This window comes from Gouania willdenowi, chromosome 16, assembly GCF_900634775.1.
Source record: "Gouania willdenowi chromosome 16, fGouWil2.1, whole genome shotgun sequence".
In the NCBI taxonomy this organism is placed as follows: Eukaryota; Metazoa; Chordata; class Actinopteri; order Blenniiformes; family Gobiesocidae; genus Gouania; species Gouania willdenowi.
Window position 1 is genome coordinate 23,674,921 of NC_041059.1, and position 20,797 is coordinate 23,695,717.

At 40.9% G+C, this 20,797-nt stretch overlaps 1 protein-coding gene across 8 annotated transcripts in view; it reads right to left on the minus strand.

Annotated features, from left to right (window-relative positions):
* Positions 1 to 3,921: 3,921 nt before the first annotated feature.
* The window catches only part of ubr5 (ubiquitin protein ligase E3 component n-recognin 5), a 43,753-nt gene continuing 26,877 nt past the window's right edge, over positions 3,922 to 20,797 (minus strand). For 4 of the 8 annotated variants that reach the window (XM_028469719.1, XM_028469716.1, XM_028469714.1 and 1 more), the window contains exons 40-58: positions 20,351 to 20,562; positions 20,045 to 20,278; positions 19,850 to 19,923; positions 18,419 to 18,591; positions 16,560 to 16,709; positions 16,045 to 16,262; positions 15,797 to 15,917; positions 14,191 to 14,563; positions 13,959 to 14,046; positions 13,719 to 13,863; positions 13,369 to 13,499; positions 13,206 to 13,266; positions 7,905 to 8,086; positions 7,695 to 7,779; positions 7,442 to 7,597; positions 5,238 to 5,351; positions 5,014 to 5,158; positions 4,830 to 4,915; positions 4,464 to 4,676 (exon numbers count right to left, since the gene is read on the minus strand). In XM_028469719.1, the coding sequence (XP_028325520.1) occupies positions 4,464 to 4,676; positions 4,830 to 4,915; positions 5,014 to 5,158; positions 5,238 to 5,351; positions 7,442 to 7,597; positions 7,695 to 7,779; positions 7,905 to 8,086; positions 13,206 to 13,266; positions 13,369 to 13,499; positions 13,719 to 13,863; positions 13,959 to 14,046; positions 14,191 to 14,563; positions 15,797 to 15,917; positions 16,045 to 16,262; positions 16,560 to 16,709; positions 18,419 to 18,591; positions 19,850 to 19,923; positions 20,045 to 20,278; positions 20,351 to 20,562 (2,961 nt within the window). Of the gene's footprint in view, positions 4,677 to 4,829; positions 4,916 to 5,013; positions 5,159 to 5,237; positions 5,352 to 7,441; positions 7,598 to 7,694; positions 7,780 to 7,904; positions 8,087 to 13,205; positions 13,267 to 13,368; positions 13,500 to 13,718; positions 13,864 to 13,958; positions 14,047 to 14,190; positions 14,564 to 15,796; positions 15,918 to 16,044; positions 16,263 to 16,559; positions 16,710 to 18,418; positions 18,592 to 19,849; positions 19,924 to 20,044; positions 20,279 to 20,350; positions 20,563 to 20,797 lie in introns of all 8 variants that reach the window. The other 4 variants (XM_028469717.1, XM_028469720.1, XM_028469712.1 and 1 more) reach the window with 4 other exon arrangements.

Below are 20,797 nucleotides of genomic sequence, written 5' to 3' on the forward strand. Positions count from 1 at the left end.
TCTTCATCAGGATCGAATGATACATGTATAAAAACATCGATCCAATTGTTTCATTTTCTTCGGTTTCAGTAATGAGGCGACCTGACAGACAGTGACTCAGCATAATTTACATTATTTGAGACAGCCTGAAACCTTAATTCATTAATATGGAGGTAGAGTTGTCTTTATTATTCAACCAAAAAAAAACATTCAATCAAAGAAAAAAAGTGCTCAAATGGCATTATTTGGCTCTCAAATATTTTTTATTTTTTTTACATTTTAACACTTTTTTTCTTTGAAAATGTTTATTTTTGATTGAAGTAAACTATTTTTTAATTGAAAAGTTTTTAATTTATTTTTTGATTGAATAATAAAGACACAAATCTACCTCCATACATTTATCCCATTAAATTATCTTTATTTAAGATAAGACCATCCTTTATTCATCCCACAAAGGAGAAATGTACATATACTGTAGCAAACAAGTGTACAGTGCAAACAAAAGGATAGGAAGGATATATAAAGTTCTGGTAATATAATAAGTGTGTGTAAATAGAAAATAATACAGATGTATGGAATGTGTACTGATAATAACAGAGGTTTTATACAAACAAATACTTAATATTTACTGACATGGAAACAAATAAATATACTGAATATAATATGGCTATGATAGATTGATTGTAATTATCCTTTTGTATTAACTATGAAAGAAATGCTGAATGATTTCATATACAGTATCTCACAAAAGTGAGTACACTCCTCCCATTTTTGCAAATATTTAATGATGCCTTTTCATGGGACAACACTGAATAAATTACCCTTTGATACAATGTAAATTAGTCAATGTACAGCTTGTATAACAGTGTAAATTTACTGTACCCTCACAAGAACTCAACGCACAGCCATTAATGTATAAACCGCCGGCAACAAAAGTGAGTAAAAATGTCCACATTGGGCCCAATTAGCCATTTTCCCTCCCAGTCGTCATGTCAAAGAAGTTGAGTGGATGTGCTCAGCGTCATATCCAGAGGTTGTCTTTGTGAAATAGACGAATGAGATTAAACTTCCGATGTAGCTGGTTATGACTTACAGTACGCATGAACAGGACTGAATCATAACATTTGTTGTAAATTGTGCTATACAAATAAAGTTGAATTGAATTGAATGATCTTGCTGCAGAAGTTGAAGGGGTGGGGGGGTCAACCTGTCAGTGCTATGCCGCACACTGCATCAAATTGGTCTGCATGGCTGTCATCATAGATAATGCACAAGAAAGCCCGCAAACAGCTTCCTGAAGACAAGCAGACAGGACATGGATTACTGGAACCATGTCCTGTGGTCTGATGGGTCCAAGATGAACTTATTTGGTTCATATGATGTCAAGTGTGTGTGATGGCAACCAGGTGAGGAGTACAAAGACAAGTGTGTCTTGCCTACAGTCAAGCACGGTGGTGGGAGTGTCATGGTCTGGGGCTGTATGAGTGCTGCTGGCACTGGGGAGCTACAGTTCACTGAGGGAACCATGAATGCCACCATGTACTGTGACATACTGAACCAGAGCATGATCCCGTCCCTTTGGAAACTGGGCTTCAGGGCAGTATTCCAACATGATAATCACCCCAAACACACCTCCAAAGCGACCACTGCCTTGCTAAAGAAGTTGAGGGTAAAGGTGATGGACTGGCCAAGCATGTCTCCAGACCTAAACCCTATTGAGCATCTGTGGGGCATCCTCAAACGGAAGGTGGAAGAGCGCAAGGTCTATAACATCCACCAGCTCCGTGATGTCGTCATGGAAGAAGATTCCAGTGGGAACCTGTGAAGCTCTGGTGAACTCTATGCCCAAGATGGTTAAGGCAGTGCTGGAAAGTAATGGTGGCCACACCAATGTGGACATTATCACTTCGGGGTGTACTCACCCAGCAGTTTAGACATTAATGGCTGTGTGTTGAGTTATTGTGAGGAGACAGTAAATTTACATTGTTATACAAGCTGTACACTGACTAATTTACATTGTATCAAAGGGTAATTTATTCAGTGTTGTCCCATGAAAAGATATCATTAAATATTTGCAGAAATGGGAGGAGTGTACTCACTTTCGTGAGATACTGTAAGTTACTATATAATTCTTTTTTCACTTAGCAGACTCCCTGAGAGCAGTGAAGATCATATGGAGCCTGGAAGGAATGATGGTGAAGGATAATGAAGTATTTAATGATCACCTATACACTTTTATCATATTATGTCCTTAGTTTTAACAAAATAATCCGAAGAATAAAAACACATCAAAGTCAGCAGTTTGATGATACATCATCCTTGATATTAAAAAAGTATCGGTACTGGCGATACTGGCTCTGCATTTACGTGGAATCGTATCGGTACAATATTTCTGCAGTATCGCATGCCTCTAGCATCGAGTAGCAGCAGGTTCACCTCATATGGCTTCTTCAGTGGAAAACCTATGCTGCCTTCGTAACCGTGGTAAACCTGAACTTCGGTTGTATAATATCTATATACACCACTGAGCTATTTTGGTTTGAAAATAATAATAAAACAAAAACTCACAACTACAGTATTTTGACTCCACAATAAACCATAACATAAAAGCACATAATACAAATTGTAATGTTTATTTTCGAGACGCATTGTTGAGTTAATGTTATGTGACACGTGTTGACTACGTTATGATGTTTTGATGCTGTAGATGTGGTCAGTAGCTACATACTCAAACCATGCACTAGTTTATCCAGATGAAGGCACATGTTATATCAATGGAAAACAACCTGGAGTAGAAGTATTTTTGTTTTACACATAAAACATGAACGCAGCGGAGACTGGCTGTGACGTCACAGCTCAGCGTAAGGGGCGGGACTACGGCACTCCCAACACTGATTGGATAGAAGTCTAATAAATTACACTGCAGTACTTATGATAAAATATATTAAAGTGTTTGGTGTTCCGAGGATGGATTTATCCTCATTACAACAGTTACAAATGTGTGGATGTGTAGATACAGATAGGATTTAGCAAACTAAAGATCTAATATATTGTAAAAGATGGATACACAGAGGATTAGGGCCACAAGGGGGGAAAATAATGTTCTGAGAAAAAAAAAGTTAGAAATATGAGATAGTCAGCATCTAAAGTAGGAATGTTTTTGCTCAGGGGCCAAATATGGACCTCATATTTACAAGAGTGACAAACATATTTATGAACATTAAGTAAATATGTGAGTTTGTAACTTATAAAGGATAATTTACATCCCCAGTCACTCAGCAGATTGATTTAAAACTGTAAGGACATACATGTATTAAAACAGTGCAGTCATACGAATACTTCTGGTACTTTAATCTACGTTTGAATTGCTGTGAGAAAATTACAGTTGCCCAATACAGATTCTATAAATGAAACATACGGTGGGAAAACAAGTCATTTCAACAATATAGTGCCCTAATCTGTACTTCCATATAATATAGGATATATAAAGAATATACAAACAATAAGTGACAAATAGTCTCTGCGGGATCTTCACTTTCAAATTTTATCAATTTTGTGACCAATTCTCATCTTAGAAATTTATGTGAAATGATAATTGCAGGATTTGGGATGGACTTTAAAAAAATAAAAAAATGACTGATGAAAGTGTACTTTTTCATACTTTATAAAAAGGTTTTCTATTGTCAGTGTGATATACTTTTAAGTTTATTTCTTTGAGGTCCTCAGTTTCCATAATCTCAGTTACAAGAGGCTGACTAATCCTATGAATTTTTCTTGAGTCACTGTTCAGAAAAGAGGTTTATTGGTTTTAGATATTGCATCGGAAAATAAAATCATTCAGAACTTGGTGGTTAATTAGTAAGTACGGGAAGTAAAATGTTGAAGCAATTTTTGTGAATTTTCAGTCATTACAAAACAATCAAATTAATCACAACCAAAAAACTCTTTGCAACCATGTTTATTTTGAAATTTCCAACTCCCCCTGTACAAGAAAAAATGACTTTCCACACAAAGGCAGCAGTGAACCATCAGTGACTTTTTTTTTTTTAAGGGACTGAAAAAAAACCTTATGATCACAGTGTCCTTTTACTTTTAAATATTTCTACTGCTGTCATCTTTGGCTGAGTTCTAGGCAGACAGTTTTCTGTCAAACCAAAGTCCTGGGAAGCAGAGGTTCAAGCCAATAGGGCGGAGCTGTGGGCTTCACATTATACAGTGCCAATGCAGGAATGTTCTGGACCATAAACCTGTTCTTCATCAACAAATAAAGGAAAAAAAACAATAAAAATAGAAATAAAAATAACAAGCCATTTGTGTTCACAACACAAACAAATATTACTGCCTGGGGAGATGGCGACAGTATGTTGTATTTCATAAAATTGTTTAGAGAAAAAAATAAATCTACAAAATGGAGCTAGGGAAATATTACACAACAGTAAACTTGTTTTTGCTTTTTTCCACTTTTGAACTGCTCTGTTGAACCTCTACACAAAACCAAAGTTCTTGGTCTTAATGGCTAGCAGGAGTTTCTGTTTGAGAATCTGTTTAGAGGAGTACAGTGGCACATAGAGACGGGAGATGCAGGTGTTAGCCGTGGGGAGGTGCTGATCGTCTGGAGGCCGAATGGTGATGGAAGGCATTGGCTGGAAGCCCTCCTCGCTGGCTGGAAGAGATGGACTGGAGGTCCAGAAGTACACCTGATGCAGGAAAAAAGGTTACTTCAGTATTCGTTAAATACAATTGTTTTGTTTTTTTTGTTTTTTTAGAAGTCCTTGATGATCAGAACTAGAAGTTAAATATATGTAAACTATGAAATCATGGTAAAGAGCAACTATTGAGAGCACACTTACCAAGTCTTGCCTCTCAGTCATACTCATCTTCTCCACGATGGACCAAAACCAGCGTTTGAACTGGAGCAGCTTGTCTGCATTTTCCCCTATTAGATGGACAAAGGTATATTTTTATTAAATTTAAGTAAGCAGAAATATACAGAAATAAATGTGATTGTTGAGTAAGTGGAACATCTGCACGTACCAGATTCATCATTGAAAGAGGTGAAGCTAATCAGCATCTGGACATTGACTTCCCCACAGCCGTTAACCAGTAGCCTGAAGTCCTCGGCCGTCAGGTCCTCCAGGGCGTTTTTAGGAAGTACATCAAGCAAACCTTTCCTCATGGCCTTTAAAGAATAGAGTGTAAGAGGTGTGAAATACAGTAGGAGGATCAACAAACCCAGTGCCATCTAGTGGGATGCTTACATGGAGAGGTTGCTCTGCCACCACCAGCATCCTGTGCTCAGCATACTTCCTCACATACTCGTAAACATTGAGAGGCGTTACTGGCATGTTGACACCACCAGACAAAAGCTCCACCTACAAAGACAGGAGAACGAGAAAGTCCTTATCATGTGAACTAGAAAAGTATTTAGAACACTAGGGTTGGTTACCGAGAACCGGTACCAAATAATCACTGGTAAAAAGCCCAGTAAAACTCCAGAAAACAATCACCAGGAATAGACATTTGCTCCCTAATAATGATAGTAGCTCTAACAACAGGTAAAATGATATTACAGCCTGTATATGCAGCACGTGGGATGCGTCTACTCTGCCTCCGGGTCCTAGTGCCCGCCGACCGGTGAAGCCTGTTCTGTTTACAGCATTTACCGAGGTCTGCGTGTGTTTTTTTTTTTTTTTTTTTTTTTTTTTTTTTAAAGGATTTTTTTTGGCTCTAGTGGCCTTTATATGACAGTTGCTTGACAGGAAGGGGGGTCAGAGAGAGCAGGGAATGACACGCAGGAAAGGGTCCCAGGCCGGGAATCGAACCTGGACCCGCTGCAGGTGAGGAACTATAGCCTCTGTACATGGGGCGGGTGCTCTACCCACTGAGCTAAACACCGCCCCTGCGTGTGTTTAATAAGTCCGTGTGTGTCCGTATGTTTATGCTTCCGTCCATCCACTCTTCATTATATCCATGTCTTTTAAGGCTCTTATTAAAATAATCTCGACTGGAGTCTGGGCTGCCGCCATCTTGGATTATGTCGTCACCTGCGCGTCATCACCGCAAGTCGCGCAAGCACTAAACGACCCAAATTAACTGTACAGAGGTCTTACTTTAGTCTATTTTCTTTTTAAAGTGGTGCTGTTTTTGTGGTTTTAGACTCCAATTACATTTATGTATGTAATATCTTACCTCCAATATGAACAGGTTCACAACATAACTATTTTTCATAGTTTCTGTTTCCACTGTATCCAGAATAATAATCTTTCTCAACTAAAACGATTGATTTGTCACATGACTGCTCCAGGGTTTGAGTTTGTTTTATTTGTTTCACATCAACCTGGGCTGCAGCTCTTTGTTTTTTAGACCCCTGCCAACTTGTTTCACTTTTACAGTTACAGTTGGGGACCTTTGTGATTGAATACTCTAGTTACAGTACAGCAACCAAATTAAATTATATCAACTAAGTGAATTAATAAAAATGGCCTGTTTAAAGGCTTTTTCAAATGAAAAAAATATCCTGTGAAATCTGTGACCTGTTAACCTGCACAACTCAAAGAATCAGAATCGAGAATCGTCCAGAACAGGAATCGAAATTGAGAATCGGAATCAAAATAGGAATCGTTAAAATCCAAACAATGCACAACCCTATAGAACACTGGGTAATGTATTCTTAACATCAAGAGGATGATATTTCTTTCTTTATTGAGTACCTAAAGCTGCTGGAGACACTTTAAAAAAATTAGACAAACAGTGTAGACCTCATTGATCAGTAAATCGTTGATTATTCACTTGAAAAAGGAATCTGCTCCAAAGTTTATTTTAATCTCCACCGTAAATAAGCTTATTGACGTTTTCAGAAAAGTGTTGCATTGCATTGTGGGATGTGGTGCCACTGGGACGGATGCATAGAACCGTGATTTCTTGTGTTTCTTCACCAGACACGGGGGACAGCGATTTTGTTGAATTCATTTTTGTTCCGAGTTTGATCCTGTTATCTTCCCTGATATCACCTCACTTTGCGAGACGTTTAATTTTGGCTGAATTCTGAACTCCAACATTGTTTTGTCACAACTTTCTGTCTGACAACACCAGACAACACATTGTGTTGGGAAGTAACTTTGGCAAAATGTTTGGGGGCAAACACAAGAAATCTTAGTAAGAATGAAGTAAACACATTTTGATGAATCCATCTATGGGACTCAATATCCCACAATGCAATGAGTATTTTAAATCTTTTACATCTTTTTTGAGCAAATTATCTTCCAGTTATGTTTTTTATGTGTGAGGCCTACACTATGAAAAAATATCTGGGAAAAAAGTTATAATTTGAGCAGCTTTAGATTGCATCATTCAGAGAGAAAATATATTCCAATGATTTTAACTTATTTGATTCATTGTACTAATGGGAGAAACATGTATAAGTTTGAATTTGAGACTAATTATCAACTGATGGCCTTCATACTTGTCCAGCTCCTTCTTCTTTGCAGAGGTCGATGGCGAAGGCCAAGTCCATAGCAGCAAACACTGCATCTGCTTCCCCTGCCTGGGAATGACGGATCAGCTGCCGGAGGCTCTCGTACATGACCGGGTCGAAGAAAGCAAAATCATGCCAGTTCACCTGCAGAGAACATGCAAATCTCATACACTCGTATCCTGACTTCAGCATTTAGTGTTCAACCAGTGTGTGTGTAGGGGGGGGGGGGGGTCTTCCTCACCTTCCTTCCGAGTAGTACTTTGATTACATGTCTGTTTAAGGTGATTGGACAAAGCTCATTCTGGAGCAGACACAAACCCAGTATTCTGTGTAGAAAAGACATGTTAGAGCTTTTAAATCAGTTTGGAGCTTTTAAAAGTCTTATTTTTCATAGTGCAAGAGGATTAAGAGAAGTTGTGGATCTTATGAGAGCGAATGGAAATGTATCTACCTGCCAATGTTTCTGAAACAGTTCAGTCTGGCCTCCGTATTTTTGCCTGGTCGAGGAGAGTAGAAGCCTCGTTTGCCTGGCTGGTAAAAAAGAGGAGCATTGTCGTCTCCATCGTCTGGGTCATCCAGTTCCATGTCCACCACACTTCGTGTTGAACCATGACGTTTCCGATTCTCCTGTTGCTACAGACGCAAAAGGGGGACAAATTAAAAAAGTTAACGTCAATGGGTGACAACGTTTTTACTACACAGCTCAAAAATATCAGTTCTATTTTATCCCTGCTGACTACCAGAGGCAGTGCTTAACGCACTAAATGTTCCCTTCAGTTTGAGTATGAATACCAACAATGTCACCTGTGACCCCTGGGTGACCCAAGAAAGGTAATAAGTTCCGGTGTCACCCGAGGTTTGTTTCCTTTTTTCTTCTTGCGTGCCATGCATACCGCTGTGTATACAGCTACAGTAGAAGCTCAGAGGAATAGCCTACTCCGTGACCTTGTGACCGTGTCGGTCAGAGCAGCGGAGTTTCGCTCTCCAGAGGCTGCGACAGTAGTATCTTTCTCTTTTTTGTTTAATGCCCCTGCGGCGTCTCTTTTGGTTTGAGACCCGGTGCGGTCTAACAATGCTTTAACCTCTCCCGGTGCACGGTAAAGTTCTTGAAGCAATTTGTTTGAGTTTTGATGAATGGTATTTAAGTAATGATTTGGCGGGTAGACAGCAGTTGCGCTCTCTTTTCCCGAGGATCACCTCACCTCAGTTTACTAGTAAGACCGTGATGGCAGTGTTGCTTCCCGCAACCCTCTGTTTGTTTATGGCACCATAGTGACCCGTAAACCCACTTTTGGAGTGAGGGCCCGGTTAGCCTGGTGTTAGCGCCGCACTGCTTGAAGCTAAAACACCTGTTTGTTAATTAAACTCTGCTTGGTCAGACAGCGTGTCTGCCCTCTTCTCCAGGCTTACTGGTGCTACTATCTGTCTCTTTTCTCTTAACCGGAGGTTTAATGGTAGCCTTTGCTGATGAAGGTAGCATTCGCGTCCCTTCTCTCAGCTTATGGCGTTGCGGCTTTCACAGAGCAATATACAGGTATATATGAGACGTGGCTCACAGCTGACTGTTTTGCTGTGTTATCCTTTTCCCTCAGCTTACACGTTTTTACTATTAAGCTGGAACGTTAAATAGCCTTGTGTTAAGTATAAGCCACTGGTGCTGTGCGACATGCTGCTGTGTAGGTGGTGTTCACGCCCCCTTCCTTCAGCTTGTCGTGTACAAGTGATCTAATTAGCCATTCACAATGAAGGGTTCCTGTGGTGCCCTCCTTGAGGCTCTTGATGTCCATGACCTCTGTCCAAGGTGCCTCAGTCCTGACTATTTTAGAGAGGGCATATCTGGCAACCAATGAATGAATTGCAGTTACATGCCTCAAGCACTGAGGGTGTCTAGATTGGAGCAGGTAGCCCCTGTTGTAGGGAAAGACCCCTCCCTCCCCCCCGACAGCTGCCATCTTTTCAACCTAGGCGCTCGAGATGCAGTCGTGTGTCCATCACTGGGTCTGACCTCCCCAGGATGAAGGTAAAAGCTTAGCGGCAGCTTGCCTCAGAGGTTGACCGTTTACACGCAGAGCTGGCGGCATGAGATCCTTCCTGCAAGAGCGGCACCTTGCCACTGCCGCAGATGAGACAGGGCCAGTGACCCCGCCCTTGCCGGTGCTTACCAGGGAGGACAACGTTATCTATCTAGCAGCTTTGGTCTCACTTCCAGGAGGATGAAGATGATCAGTTCTCCATGGTTTCAGAGTCGGGATCCCCATCCTCGGCTCGGAGCTTGCTAAGCGAGACAGTGGATAGTTCAATGCAGGATATCATGCATATAGCCTTGAAGCGTCTGCAGTTAGAAATGCCCCAGCAGTCTCAGTCAGCTTCCGAGAGCGCCTTCTTCCAGCGCAGCCGCCTCTCATTCGTCTTTTCCCCACTTCAGGGGACTTTTTGAGGGAGCTACATGCTTGCTGGAGGGATACGAGTGCTCTCTCCTAGCATTCGGCGGATGACCAAACTCTGTCAGCCATGCACGATGTTGCGGGAGATGGCCTGGAGCAGATGCCCAATGTTGAGCCGGCTATAGCATCCCTCATTGTGTCGCCAGAGCAAACTCTTCGGCCATCTGTACGGTGCCCTTGACCTCAATGTCGAATAACCTTATGTTCGCCCTCTCGGTTTCCCTGCAAGAAGGCAGTGTTGATGCCTCTGCCATGAGCTTCAGTGTTGCAGCGTAATCTTTTGCGTTTGTGTCCAGAGAACTTGGACAGATGATGTCTTTCCAGGTTCAGGCACACCACTAGGTGTGGCTGGCACAGTCCCCCTTGACAGAGACATCAAGGAGAACTTTTCGAAGTGTTCCAGTGGAACTGGGGGAGCTTTTTAGCTCAGCCATGGTTGAGGCGCTGGAGAGGACCATCAGAGGGCGTGAAACAAGACAGCAGCTTTCAAGCCTGAAAAGAAGTAAGGCTCGTCCAGGTAGACCTAGGGGCCCCTCCACTGTCCCTCGTTTTCACCCTCCACCACAGGTCTACCCCAAGGGGAGTTACGATCCCCAGCGACTTTCACAGACCAGCCATGTAGTGGACTTTTGCACCCCTGCCACACAGGCAAACCCGAGCTGAGGGTCCCCTCCGCCGTCCCTCTAGGGCCCCAAGGGGCCGGAGTGCCAGAGATTGAGCCCTTTAATTAGACAGTTGCTTTTTTTCCCCCCCAGCAGCTCAGTCACTTGGCTGCTCATGCTTCGGACCCATGGGTGAACTCCACCTTCACTCATGGGTACAAGCGTCAGTTCCAACGCCGGCCCCGTCTCTAGTCGGGTCAAAGCTACTGTCATCAGCAACCTGGCAAAGGCCTTAGCACTGGACCAGGAGCTCTCCTTTCTCCGAAGGCTTCTACTCCACCTACTTCCTTGTGACAAGAAAAAAAACTGTCGGATACAGGCCAATACTGGACCTGAGGGGACTTGATCTTTATCCTTTACGTCTTTCCACCGCTACCTCTGATTTTGCCAACACTTCAGAGGGTTCTTCAGGAGGGCCACATGCTGGTGGACCCCTTCTGGCCAACGCGGACATGGTTCCCCCTGCTGCACAAACTCTATTTCAGCAATCCATGTTGTCTCCCAAACAGGAAAGATCTGTTGTCCAGCAGGGGGGGTCAGGTTTAGCATCCCAACCGAATACTAACCGCCTTCACTTATGCATTTGGCCACTGAAAAGCCCGAATCATTCCTGAACAAATGTACGGAACCTGTCAGGCAGACCATCCTGAATGCCAGGAGCAGCCCACTCGAATACAGCATATCAACAGGTGGAAGTTGTTTGTGGAGTGGTGCAAAAACCCTGGGATGGACCCAGTGCTTTGCTCGGTACCCAAGGTTCTGCAGTTCCTGCAGTCGCTCCTGGATAAGGGTCAGGCTCCATCCACCCTAAAAATCTATGTGGCTACAACATCAGACCGACATGCTAGGATCGACAATAGCACAGTGGGGAGCCACAACGGAGTGGCTTTGTTTTTTAAGGGGGCTCTGAGACTTCTCCCCCCCGAGAGCTCCACGAGCCCCTGCATGGGACCTGTACTTAGTGCTGAATGGCTTGTGTCAGCCTACCTTTGAGCCCTAGGCAAGGGCAGAGACACAGTGGGTGTCGCGTAAAACTGCGTTTTTACTCACCATCATCTTGGCAAAATGTGTCGGTGAGTTGCATGCATTGTCAGTCAGCCCATTGCGTCTGAAGTGGCACCCAGATGGTTCAGGTCTCACGTTACGGCTGAACGCTGCTTTTATTCCCAAGATGCTGTCCATTTCAAATTTTAATCAGCCTATAAAACTTGCATAATATGATCCTCTATCGGGAGAAGAGAGGATCAAAGCTTTTGTATCCAATCAGGGCCCTGATATTTTATATTGAAAGCACTGCAGCCACTCGTACGTCTCCACAGCTTTTTGTTTGTTATGGGGGTCCCAACAAAGGCTCTGCGCTTTTCAAGCAGCGCTTATCTCGCTTGATTATAGATACGATTCACCATTTGTATCAGGTGTCAAGCCGCCCTATATTATCGGGTATGCGTTGTCATTCTACCAGGAGTGCGTCTACATCTTGGGCTGCCCTTAAAGAAGTGCCCCTGGAGGAAATATGTGCTGCTGCCTCATGGATGACGCTATGCACATTCTTCAGATTCTACCATGTGGAATTCGCTACTCCTCATCCACTGGATGTGGTCCTTCAATCTTCCGAGGCATCTCAGTAAAGTTGGTGTCTGGGAGTCCTCGTGACTATGCTGGGATCATTCAGTGCTTTAAGCACTGCTTTAGGAGGTCAGCAGGGATGAAATAGAACAAAAGTTACGAATGTAACTACGGTTCTATGAATCCCGAATGACCACCAGAGCGTCATATCACTCAGAATCCTCGTGTTTCCGAGAGAAGATTCTGTAGTAAACTGACCTCAGGTTACAACAGAACTAATTACCTTTCTTGGGTCACCCAGGGGTCACAGGTGATGTTGTTGGTATGAATATTCGAACTGCGCATGTGCAAAGAAAACATTCAGTGCTTTAAGCACGGTCATTCGGGATTCATAGAACTTTAGTTACAGTCATAACTTTCGTTTTAGCCTTGGGTACCAAACATGTACTTTCTGCTGTTTTAAATTCTTAATATCTCATTCAGTTTAATGCCCAATTATATGAACTTTGGACAGGAGTTTTCTTTTATTGTCATGCTCATACCTCCATGATCACTTTTAGTGCAAGATGTATAGAACAGGAGATATAAAATGTATCGACACTCTTTGAGGTTGGGACCGATTCGGTCCCTCTGACTCCTAACATAACCAAATATTTTGGATATACTGTTATCCTTACATATACATGGTGTTTTCCCCAAAATACCTAATAAATCTAAGCCTTTGTCTTCAAAATACAGGGAAAACAGGTTTAAGATGGGATGAAAAACTCCACATTTTGTGTTTTTGTCATTGAAAAAAAATTGTGTTTTTATGACAGAAAGGGCATAAAAACTTTTTTAAAATAAATACAGAAATATAATGAAAACTTTACATCTATGGTTAGGTCTGGAGTTGTTGAAAAGATCTGATGTGAAAAAAGGTGACAGTTTTGGTACCAAAGCTCAAAAAATGTTTTTTTTTTTTTTTTAAAGGTGCCCCGAGGATTAATATCCGCTTAGAAACTTTCAATCCATAGATTCCATTATATAACTTGGTTAAAAAAGAATGGTTAAAATCCACTAATAACAAATTTGCTTTACTTGTGCTTTCTCGGGAGCCTCAGGAAGTCCCAGGTCCAGTATACTGTCTGCTCCATTTTCCCTGGAAAAGGGGAAATGAGGAGTTTTAGTTGCCAATAAAATGTAGTTTCTGAAATTATGGAAAAACAAAATATTTGACTGTCAATTATTGAAGTTACATTACCTTCCATGTGCGATAAGAAGCTCCATGGCCTCTTCAACTCTGGCTCTTAAAGAGTCTTCACTGGCCAGCAAAAGCAGAAGCTGGGCAGGAGAAAGCTCCAGTAACATGCCCGTGATTTTACTGGCAAATGCCTGACGACACAAACACAACTGGTATTACAATAGCTTTGTCCCCATCTTTTATTCCTGCATCTATGTTCAATTCTATGTATACATGCTACTAATTATCTCTATTGTGGGATGAAATACATTAGCTGATATTCTAACTGAAGAAAGAGGTATACAGATACAAATAAAGGTAAAATGTTGGTATTGCTTATATGATGTGAACAGTTACTGGTGGTTTATTACCGGTTGCATTGCATGAACTCGTGGATAAAGCCGTTCTCCGAGTGCTTGCCTGTGCACGGGCAGAGGGTCAGGCTCGTCACTGGGGTTTCCTTCTGATGACGGCCTAAAAGGCCTGGTATCTATTGACAGCTGTCTACGCGAATCTCTGTTAAAAAAAAGAACACATCCATAACATTATTTAGACTGAGCACAAGCATTTTGCAAAAGCATGCCCCATATTTGTAAAAGTGAAAACCTTACCTGTCTCTGTCTCTTCGAGAACCTGCTCGAAGGCCTCCACTTCTACGTTCCCTTTCCCGATCCCTGTTCCTTAGACGTTGCATTAAGTCTGCACATTCAAGATAAAACAGTTACATTCTACTGCACTTTGTCAAAAAATATGTACAATCTTGTAAAAATTCTGCTTCACAAAAGGCACCATGACACATTTGAATGAATCATTCTGTCAAACAGTTTCTTTGTATTGTCATACTTGAATGGTAATCGTGATGACACGTACTGCTGGCCTGCATGCCCTTGCTGACACTCTGAACACAGTCCAGGTTGGGCAGCTTGTCGTTGGAGAGGAGGGCCAAGGCGATGGCTGTGTAGAAGCTTCGGGCCACTCCGCTGCCCTCGCCAGGCTCATCTTTGAAGGTGACCTTCACCCGATGTACAGCCATGGGTGTTGTGGTACAGCGCCTTCCAAAGTGTGTGTTTAACTGGCGCATAGTTTGCTGGATTAACTGGTCTCTGTCACGGTCCACCTCAAGGGCTAGATCACGGGATTGGAGGTTCCTCAGCTTTTCCATTTCTCTGCGGAACTTGGACTCCTTCACCTCAAAGCCACCCAGCTCTGTGAGGATCTGCAATAAACAGAGGCACAGAAGAAATAGTCTCAGAGTGTGCACAAAGCTTTAGAAGGAAGCTGCAGAATCCTCGTAGCTTCCTCTTGAAGATACTAGCTGTCAGAGGTGCTAGTCGCAGCAGCCTGAGCACCAACACGCCTTCACAGGCCTGGGGCGACGTCCGAAAGGGACATGCAGTGCAAAAAAGTTGAAAATAATATTTATCGTCAATTTGTGGGACAAATATATTACCCAGGAAAATGTGTTCTCATCCCAGGCCTAATAATTATGATGATGGTTTAATTTGTGGAAACAAACTTTAAGATGATTCCAGGCAAACTATTAGAAGGATACAGAAAGCACCAAAGGTATCGGATGCGTTGAATCGTATTTAAAACTGCAGTTTGTACTTTTTTTTTTGGCATCATTTGGTCAAAAATCCATAATAATCTTTGAGCATATTGTAATCCAATGTGTTTTGAATAAACAATGAATCTCTGCTCCTTCTCCTGGTCCTGTAAATAAAGTTTATAAATCCAGGATGTCAGCCAATCAGAGATCTTTCTCCAAACACTTGTGCTCCATGAGCTGTTTTGGGCATTTCTAGTGGTTACTCGACTGAAGTCAGGCGCATTCACGTACAGCGTAAGGCACAACAGTTACACGGCAAATCAAGCGGAAAAAGGAAGACTGATGTGGAGAGAACTAACAGAATAAAGTCACAAACACTGAGGAGGAATGGCTCTTTGTAAACTTGTACCTCATTTGTGGCGTGGACAAGCCGACGGCTGAGCCACTGCTCGGGACAGTAACTACAGAGTAATACGTGTAATCATGTCAGTCTCTAAAACGCCAGAAAAAATATCCACTAACACAAGATAACATCCCTACCTTTGTCACTATGTCTTTGAGAAAAAAGTCGCTAAAACACCATTAAGGGAGGATGAGTTTTGGTTTTGGTTTCAAAACGGAGCAGAGAGAGGATTCTACAAACTGCAGCTTTAAGTAATGGTAGTAAATATTAAGAGTAAAAATAAATATGAAAACTAAGGTTTGTCAAAATGTTAGTGCCAAGTCAAAGAATATGAACTTGTGTCCAAATGCCAGTTTGTTTTTTAAACATTTAGAGTATGATAATAGTCAAGTCTAGTGAATGATCAACAAGAAAATGAGGTTGTAAAAAAATAAAAATCAGGTTGTGGAGTATTAGTTAGAAACAAATAATAAAAATAAACAGAATCGTACTCCTACCGATCCAGGCTCAGCACCTACATCCTCCATGAAGACACGGCCAAAGAGCTCCAATGAGAGTCGCCATCGACCCAGAAGCATGTCATGTGAGATCATCATCCCCATGAAACTGCAGTGAGGTCTGTACAGACAAAAGATTATAGACTTGTTTAATGCATTGCTCTTTATATCTTCATTTCACAAGGGTGATTGTCTTAAACGGGTCCTAATCTAATACAATTACAATATTACTGGAAAGGCGACATCACCTGAATGATGGGAGAGGAGGACCATCACTCTCAGTCAGGCCAATCTCTGCCAGAAGGCTGCTCTTTAGCTGGGCAGCGAGGTCATGAGGAGAAGGTCCTGGTTTAGAACTATCCATTTCCTGCTCAGTTGACAACTGGTTTACAGTGCTGCGCTGGCCTGATTCCATACTCATGACATTCTTTAAATTGGCTGAGTACGACATCTTAGTGGGCAGAATCTGTTTGAATAAAGTTAAAGGTTTCATGTCTGAGTGCAAAACTGCTTGATGACAGAATGAAAAAATGGAAATGAAGCAGAGATGACTATGTTCCAATATCCAAGAATTTGTTCAGAGGAAGAACATCCAACATATGAGCTAAATCTGGAGAAGAATGAGTCAAAAGAAATAAATAATGGATACATTTTGCACAGTTCAATTTCAAATTCAACTATTTAAAAATTTCAGGGATGTTTATTAGTCTAGGATATTAGAACACAGTGGCCAGCGTGTTAACCCGGTGAGGGGGTGGTATACCTGTGATGGAGGGGGTAGAGAGGAGCCCATGTTTACCTCCAGGCAGTTCCTGTCCACACTTGGCTCAGCCAGGCCTTTGGTTGCCATGTATGAGGACGAATACAAGCCCTGAGAAGGACGACCAAACAGATCCTCCTTTCTGGCATTAGGCTGTTGAAAACCAACAGAAAGTGAGACTTTTGAACCACAAAGGCTTTTGCCCTTTACAATGATTGTTAACAATAGTAATTTAATGGAATTGGTAAAGCAGTTATTAGTTTAATGAAACAGTATCACATGATGGTATTCAGTGTGATAGTAAGAAGGTAATGTCTCTAAATTAGATCCATAATAATCACTTTAACACTGTCCAGGGTCAGCTTGAAGGAAAAAATGTTGTAATAAATGTATTACAACTAAGAACAGTCAGCAAACTATACATGGCCAAAAGATATCCTCAGATGTATTGCCTGATGATGAGTTTTGGCTCTTTACATTTACCATTTTCCTCCATTTATCATTGACTATACATTGCTTAGTATTAGAGCAATGCTACATTAAATGTTCTCAAAGGAAATTAAGGCTTTAGTTTCAAGCCCAAGAAACATTTGAGACACAAATAGGGCAAAATTTAAAAAACAATGACATAGGGTACTGCGATGTAATCAAAACTTAATGGAGAATAATGTGGAGAGAAACAGCGCAAGAAAGTAAAAAACACCCGATATGTAGCAAGAGCAATAAAACCAAGAACAAATTTGATCTTTCCACAAACATGTTTGGGCTGTGAAGGTCTGTTGAGTACTTAACTGTAAAATAATGAAGGTAGATATGTTGCACAATTGGAGAGCTTGTAAAATGTGATGTGAATGTGATGTGAGCTTGTGCATAAAAAAAAAAAAAAACAACAACAAAAAAACAAAAATAAATTTCATGTCACAAATGATGAGAAAAAATGTGAGCGTGTAGTTAAAATTTAACCGACACAAAGTCATTATTCTGCACTGTAAAGGCAGCATGCTGAAATTTGCCTCCACAGATTGTTTGAAAAAGGTTGTTAGAGTAATTTCTGAATTAAAAAAAAAAGAGTCATGGAGAGTGCTTCTCCTTGTTTAAATTTAGGTAAATGGTATGTAGAGATGAGGATCGAAAGCTAATAGCTGATGCAGTGGCCAAGCGGTTAATGCATTTTACAAAATATGCAATCTGTATAATGTGACAAAGCAATAAAACAATGAACATGTATGTGGTTTGTCTCATGAAAATAAACACTTCGCTTCCACTGGAAATCAATCCTGCGTCATTGAGAAAAACAAAATCCATAAGTTTGCTGCGTTAACCGCTTGGCCACCAATTCCATCCTTCTGATGGGTCAATCCCCCCTCCACACACATACAGGAGAGCGGGAGAGAGATGACGGGGGTATTTCTTCAGGTAAAAATGTGTTTTGCAACAGACATCTGCAAAATGTGTTGCAAAAGTCAAGCAGCGCGAATTCACGCGGGAAAAGTAGTTTTTATTTGTGTAATCATCAGTCTACACATTTGTGAATATTTTTTCAGTGACTTCACATTCAAATCACGCATGTGTGAATATTTTCTTTGGGCTTAAATTATAACTACACATTCACATTTTTCCCCATCATTTGTGATATGAAATGTATTAGTATCTACAAGCTCTCAAGTCTTTGCAACATATCTACCTTCATATAAAACACAGAATTTCAGTTTTTAAAGATCTTTGTGAAAAACACAGAGTTACTGAATATACCTTAAAAGTGTGAGGCCAGTTTATTTGAAGATGTTTAGTGATTATTTAACTTGCAAACAAGAAAGCAGGAGTAACAGAACAACAAAAAAAACAACAGCAGCACATCTGACCTGCAGGAGGTGAGGCTGGTCTGCCAGAGGAATGGCTTCTGCCAGGGGAACGTCAAAGGGATTCGGTGGGATGCATCCCAAGAAGGTCATGGAGTCAGAGCGACGGAAAAAAGGATGGCTTTGACCCGTCTCAGAGGGAACACAGTCCTCATCCTTGTCCTGCAATGTTGAACCTGAGTTGGAAAAAAACCAACATTTTATAAATGGCAACTGTAAAAGGGGCAGTGTTAACCCCAAAGCTATTTCTAGTCTTGTCTAAAATAAGAATGCAAACTATTGGAATACAAATAACTAGTGCCAACTAACTAGTGCCAACACGAGTTTATGACATTTACAGTAACTAAAAAGCCAAAGTCAGGCACTACCACAGGTGTTTCTTTGTGGCCTTTATGAAAACATATCTTAGTGATCAGATTATTTTAAGAAAATGTTCATACACTGTAATAAAACTCATTTACAAATTCTCAAAATAGGTCAGAATACCTCATTTGTTTAAGCCAAGGATGTCTCAAAAAGCTAACATTTACCAACTGCAACTTTATATAATTAGAAACAAGCATAATCCAATCCTCACATAATATCTACTATCATGAAAATGGGTCTGATTACCAGTAAGGATGTCCCGATACAACTTTTTCATTTCTGATATGATACCGATATTGCAGCCTTGCGTATCGGCCGATACCAATATTAATCCGATATCAGCATGAATCATACATTTAATTTTTTTTTTTTAATTTAAAAATTATAATTACCTATTTTGTAGTGTGGAATGTTAGAAAAGGCTTGATCGAGTGATGTTACTCAAACAGAGAACAATAGTCAGCAACAGTAGGTATGAGGAAAAGGTGACCCAATTGGTTACATAAACTTTAACCTTCAACATAATATCTACAGTATTCTACAATTGAATAAAATAAAATAAAGAATTAAAAAAAAAAAACATTTGTGTATATATATATATATATCGGTAAATCCGGAAATTTGAATCCGGTTCGTTTTCAGGCTAATATGGATTTTATTGTATAAGTTGCACAACTGTATAAGTCACACTTATACAATGGTATGACATACAGTTGTGCGACTTATACAATGGTAAAACTTCACAATAGTGAGACTCTTTTACATCTACTCAGTAAAAATATGTTTACAAATGTATATATACTTTATTCTATTCATCATCATAATTTTTTTCTTATACATAAGCATTCAACACTTTATCATTCATTTGCATCTTGTTATTAAATTTACCTCACGTGGGTGTTTATTATTACCAGTGTTGTTTTCATTTACTATTATTATTTTTCCTCAATTTTCTATTCTTTACATGCTGCTCTTTGCCTGTCTAATTGCCCAACGGAGATGATTAAAAATTTTCTGATTCTGGTTTAATCAACATTGGTTATTGTTATAAACCATTTTCTGCCTTACTTTGATTGGTGTCCTCGTCGTTTTCATGCTCTGAATCTTCATTGTCCAAACCAAGTTCCAGAATCTCTCGATTCCTGCAAGTCAAAAAAGATCATTCATCAAAACAAAACAAAAAAAAACAGTACACTAAAAGCGCCACCGTAAGCAATAAATACTGTATCTTAAGAGGCTAGTTCAGTGATTCTCTGCATTTACCTCTTTCTATCCATCTGTGGGGTGTCCAGGGTAGTTTGCTGGTTCATGGCTTTTATCCAGTAGATAAGAGCCTGGAAAACGTAGGCCACATGTTTCAGAGAGCACACGTCCAGCACAGGAAGCACATCAGAGTGCTCGTCATTGTGGGAACGCATCAGTGACAAAGCATAGTTTAGAAAATCCCCCCGGGCTGACATCATGCCTTGTCGGGCTGTCAGCAGAGTGGCTGCTCTCCTGAAATCAGCACAAAATGTTTTAGGTTTTACAGTTTTTGTATTTTTTTCGAAAGATTTACAAAGCATTTACCTTCGACCCTCCAGTGTGCGCAGATTGGCCTCCTCTCGAGCAGTCATGCGCTCCCTCCGAGCTGAGTGCTGAGAAGCGTGAAGTGGATGACTGGGATGGCCGGGATCTCCAGCAGAGGACAAGGCTGAGCCATAACGCAACTGAGCCTCAGTGGAGTCCATGATGGACACCATCCAGTTCCAAGTTGGTATTAGCTTTTCTTCCACGTAGTTCTAAAATTACACAATGACCATACCAATATAACATAGCAACCAATTCAACAGAAAAACAATGTGTAAGGAGTAGGAAACAAAGGTAGTTTCTCCTCAAAGTGAATTTGTGTGTGTACTAAAGAAGCTTTCTACTTTAAAGCTTTTTCTAATGTATGAAACTGACAACATTGCTCGTAATTGTTTAATTCGTGGTCAGGGTAAATGGAAATGTCTCAATATCAAACATGGTCTCTGC